A 4,714-nucleotide genomic window follows, 5' to 3' on the forward strand; every position below is an offset into this window, starting at 1 on the left:
GGGAAGTGAGGGAGGGAGGGAAGGAGGGAGGGAAGGGAAGGAGGGAGGGAGGAAAGAAGGAGTGTGCAAACGACTGAAGGAGTGCAGGGGCCGCAGCTCTTGAGTGCTTGCGGCGGGCCAGGCGCTGTGCGCAGGCCCTGGTGAGGATTCACATTCCTTCTCCCTGGAAGCTCCTTCTGGTCACTTAGGTCTCAGGTGAGAAAAGAGCCCCCTTCTCCAAGAAGCCTTCCTGCATGGTCACCACTAGGCCCCCGGCACAAGGCCCCCTGCGCAAGGCACCTGGGCCAGTAGGAGGAGCCAGTGAGCACCGGAGTTTCCAGGGCTTCTCAGGAGCCACCTGTCCTCGCCCAGCCACACTCTCCTGAAACCCTAAGGTCATGGAATCTCAAGCCCGAGGCCTGGGTACCCGAGGCCTGGGAACCTGAGTCAAGGCTCAGGGACCAGAAGGCACCAGCAGGGCAGAGGGCAGGCGCTGAGAGGAGGACACCCCACCCTGCCACTCTGGCCTCTGACGCCCCACCCCTGGGTCCCTCTGGGCCTCAGTGTCCCCTCTGGACACACTGCCCTCAGCCTCAGAGGCTGCCATGGAGCCCAGAGAACTAGAAGTAGGAAGTGACAGGCAATGGCTGTGACACTCTCCCTGCACCCTGCTCTCTGCAGGGGAAGAGTTTCAGGGCCCTTTACAGATGGGGAAACTGAGTCCAGCAACGCCAAGGGGCCAGGCTGACTTCTTCAGGGCAGCTGGAACCTGGTCTGTGACACTGACAGTCCTCAGTCACTTAGCACCAGCAGCTAGCCAGGGACATTGGCAGGCGGGACGTCCCCCTTCGGGGTCAGCAGGCCAGGGTCAGGGTGAGGAGGACTCCCCCAAAACAGGTTTTTCACACAAGGCACCAATCTCCCCTCCACTTGAGACTTCCCTCTTCATCTCTGGACTCCAAATAAGTCACCAATCAAATAAATCTCCCCCAAACCTCAGTGTCACACAGACAGGCACGGTGGGGGTACACACCCATCATCCCAGCCCTCTGGGAGGCTGAGACAGGAGGATCCTGAATTCAAGCCCAGCCTGGGCAACTTATCCACTTAATTGAGACCCTGTCTCAAAACAAAAAAAGGGCTGGAAGTGCAGCTCAGTGTGAAGGCCCTGGGCTCGTACCGTAGTACCACAAAAAATAAAAATGAGACAGTAAGACCAGCGCATGAGAAGAAACCAGGACAGAAGCAGCGGTCAAGGCCGCTCCAACGCCTCGCTCCTTGTCCCTCGAGGATGCAAAATTGGAATGGCCTCCTCCTGTCCTGTTCACACAGAGGCCAGCTCCTGCCACACTGACCTTTGTCACAGTAGTGGACAGACAGGGGCCAGGCCTCCAGAGGCCACGGAGCCTCCAGCCTGCAGCTGAGGCTGGATCCAGCCCACCCGCCCTCGCTGAGTGGAGTCTCCCCAGGTAGGCGTGGCACACACCGATGCCGGCTGCAATCTTGACCTGGGTGACCAGACAAGGGACAATGCGGCCTCGCCTATCAAGCGCAGGTCCAGAGGGCGCCCCCCTCTGAGCAGGACCCCATGATGCCAGGGCACTACATGTCCCAGTCACTGCCAGCTGTCTGACTCTTCATGTGTCTGGCCACGACACCTGCTGCTGTCTGGGCCACACTGGTCCCATCCTCGTGACCTTGGGCTCCAAGAAGTGGCCACCCATGAGTGCTGCGCAGTGGGACCCTTTTCCAGCAAGGTATCCAGGTCCTGCCCAGAGCTGGACAGACAGCCCCAGCCTGCCAGCAGGCCCAGGCCCCATCTTCCCATGGCCAGGGGCTCAGACCCAGGCAGCCCTCCTGCTCCTAAGGAAGCAGGGGCCCCAGCACTGCCCCCATGCCCTGGCCCAAGGCGACTCAATTGCTGAAAGGGAAACAGGCCTCCCCTTCCTGCCAAAAGGAGCCACCTGCCGCACCAAACTGGGGGCCGGCATCCCAGAGACCACCCTCCCCGACTCCAGCCCCAGGGGCTCTTTGTGTCTCCTGGGAGCCAGGCCGAAGCCCACATCTCCCGGGGCTCTGCATCCGGCGGGAGGCAGGGTGGTGAGTGATTTACTCTGGGAATCTCCACTGGGCCACCATTAAATCACAGCGGTGACAGCATTTGCATACCAGTGTCCACCCCCTCCCTAGCCACCTCTGGGAGGAGCAGCTCCACACTCTGGGCGAGGCCCCTCCCAGATAGCTACTGCCAGGAGAGACAGCACCACCGCTGCCCAGCCAGGATGCCAGGCAGAGCCCGGCCTGAGCTCCAAACAGCACCCCCCCCCCGCAAGCTCGTCCCATCTGTCACATGGGACACGCTCCAGCCGCGGTCCCGCAGACCCTGGGTGGCAAGGGCAGGCCCATTTTGGCCCACAGGGACAGAAGCACAGCACTCACTGCAAAGCCCCCTCCCTCCGCCAGGGACGAAAGCAGCTGGAATAGGCGGCCGGGTCCCTGAGCTGGTGTGTGCCGCTCTCACCAAGTTCACTTGCCAATTCTCCGTTCTCACGAGGCTCGCAGAAGTCCACCCCCCACACTGCACCGCGCACTGCCCACGCAGGAAGGGGGCAAAGGCGGCAGCGCCGCCGTGGTGAGGCAGCAGGCAGGCGGCGCGCACGCCCTCAGCCCTGAAGTCGCAGCCCCTGCTGGGAGCCTGAGCAGCGCTGTGGGCCCAGAGGAGGAAGGGACACCCACAACTATCTGGAAAATCCCACCAGCGCGGAAGGATGCCACGCTTACAGCCACCGATCTCTCCACCAAGTGTAGGCAGCTAAGCACCCTTCGGCAATTTCAGGCTGGCTTTGGAGCGAGTGCTATATATAGTGATCAAACTGCCGCGTCTTTATGTTCCCGGCGGCGGGGACTGGTGCGACACACACAGGGGCCTCATATTCAAACCCCTCCACAGCCCTGCCGGGGGTCTTTGCCCTGGTGGCACTGGTCCAGCTGAGGCCCCAGCAGGCGACCCACCTTCCCTCCCAGGACCAGGCCCTAGAGCCACCTGCCACTGCCCACTGGCTGGGGACAGAGAGGGGACATCAGCCGAGTCTGGCACAACAAGCATCAGGCAGGCAGTTTCTCCCAGAGAGCTCCAGAGCAGCCGCTCAGCACCTCCAGGGCAACACTGCCCGCCCCCCAGAAGGAAAATAGGGACAACACTGAAATATTCCAATTGGAGGGACCATGCACTCTGGGAAACAGGTTCGAGGCTTCCATCCTCAGGGGGCGGCAGGCCCTTGCAGCCTGTCGCAGGGGCGCCACTGGGCGAAGCCAAAAAAAACCCAGAACCGCTCTCTGCCTGCTCCCTGGCCCGGTGGCTGGGTCGGCCTCCAAGCCCTCGGCGCCACCGCCTGGAACCAGCCAAAGCCAGGCGCTCGGGCCACCTCACGGGCACAGAGGGTCTTCCTGGGGCAGCACCGAAGAAGACGCTGTTTACTTTTCCACAGAGCTGACAACACAGATTCGCTGAGAACTACAGCCTTGGGGGCCAGCGGGCTGCAAAGTAAAAGTTTGTGTTTCTCTACAGTATCCTGCGCGTCTGGGTGGTCTGTTTGTTAGGGACACGAGGTTTTCGAAAGCAAAAAACAACCTACTCCCCAAATCCTGGGCCCTGGTTCTGAACGGTCTGGAGCGACGAGCTCTCCACCGCACATGAGCGATGCTCGCGACTACTCCGGCTCCTCGCAGAGCCAAGACGTTCGCCCCTGCTCCTAGTGGGGGAAGGGGAGACGGCGCCAGCCCCGGGGACGCGAGCTTCCCGGGGACCAACGCGGAGCCGCCCCACGGTTCCCCAACTCCAGCAGATGAAGCAGAAAATACCTGTTTTGCCGCCCCTGCGCGCTAGGTGTTGGAGACGGCGGCGCGCAGCCGGCGGAGAGCCCGCTCCTCAGCCCCGGGCGATGGCTCTGGACACGGTGTTCCAGGCGGCCCCACGCGCGCCCCGGCTGCCTGGCCACGCTGCCCTGTCCCGCCCGCCTTGGGGTCCTGGTGTAGGGACTGTCCAATTTCCGAGAGGTAGGCAGGGGGCTTGGAGAGGGTCCACTTGGGGAAGGGTCCCTTTGCGGACAGCAACAACAGAGGGGCGTGAGGAAGCGCAGGGAGGGGCTTCGGGTCAGCCCGGCGGCGCTGGTGGAGCCAACCCCAGGCCCCGCAGGTGTCCTGAGATCACACGGCCCAGCCACCCCAGGACTACGACCTGCGGCTGGGGCTGCCCCAGCGGGGCAGGGAGCAGACAAGGCTCCTGGGGCGCCCCCGGCCTCCCCCCAAGATTGGGTGCACCACCCCATCTGCTGCCCCCGCGCGCCCTGGAAGCATCCTCGGGGAATCCGGGGAAGCGGAGAGAGACGAGGCTCTCAAGCTGAACAGAGGGGTCCCGCGCCGGGGGTCTCCAGCTTCCCAGGGCCGCCCCAGATCTGCCCAAGTCCGCGAGACAGAAGCCGCCCAGGACTGGAGGAGGAGGCAGCCGCCCCGCCGCGGAGCCAACTTTGCACGCGGCGGTGGCGGGGTCGGGGATGGGGCTGGGGCCGAGGCCCGGACGCATTACCTGAGCATCGCAGGGCAGCCAGAGCCAGCAGGAGCCCGAGCAGCGGCGCCCGGCCCGGGGGCGGCATGGTCCTCGAGAGCCCCGGCGGCTACGGCTGGGCGCCGGGCATGGCTCGCTCCCCGCGGCTCCAGACGCAGCGCCGGGGCGGGC

At 63.9% G+C, this 4,714-nt stretch overlaps 1 protein-coding gene across 1 annotated transcript in view; it reads right to left on the reverse strand.

Moving 5' to 3' along the window:
- The window catches only part of LOC111817993 (transmembrane protein 132B-like), a 220,008-nt gene extending 215,344 nt beyond the window's left edge, over positions 1 to 4,664 (reverse strand). The window contains exon 1 of the mRNA XM_023720664.1: positions 4,565 to 4,664. Within this exon, the coding sequence (XP_023576432.1) occupies positions 4,565 to 4,631 (67 nt within the window). The 5' untranslated portion in view covers positions 4,632 to 4,664. The remainder of the gene's footprint in view (positions 1 to 4,564) is intronic.
- Between the last annotated feature and the right edge of the window lie 50 nt (positions 4,665 to 4,714).

This window comes from Octodon degus, unplaced genomic scaffold (genome assembly GCF_000260255.1).
Source record: "Octodon degus isolate 3935 unplaced genomic scaffold, OctDeg1.0 scaffold00076, whole genome shotgun sequence".
Classification (NCBI taxonomy): Eukaryota; Metazoa; Chordata; class Mammalia; order Rodentia; family Octodontidae; genus Octodon; species Octodon degus.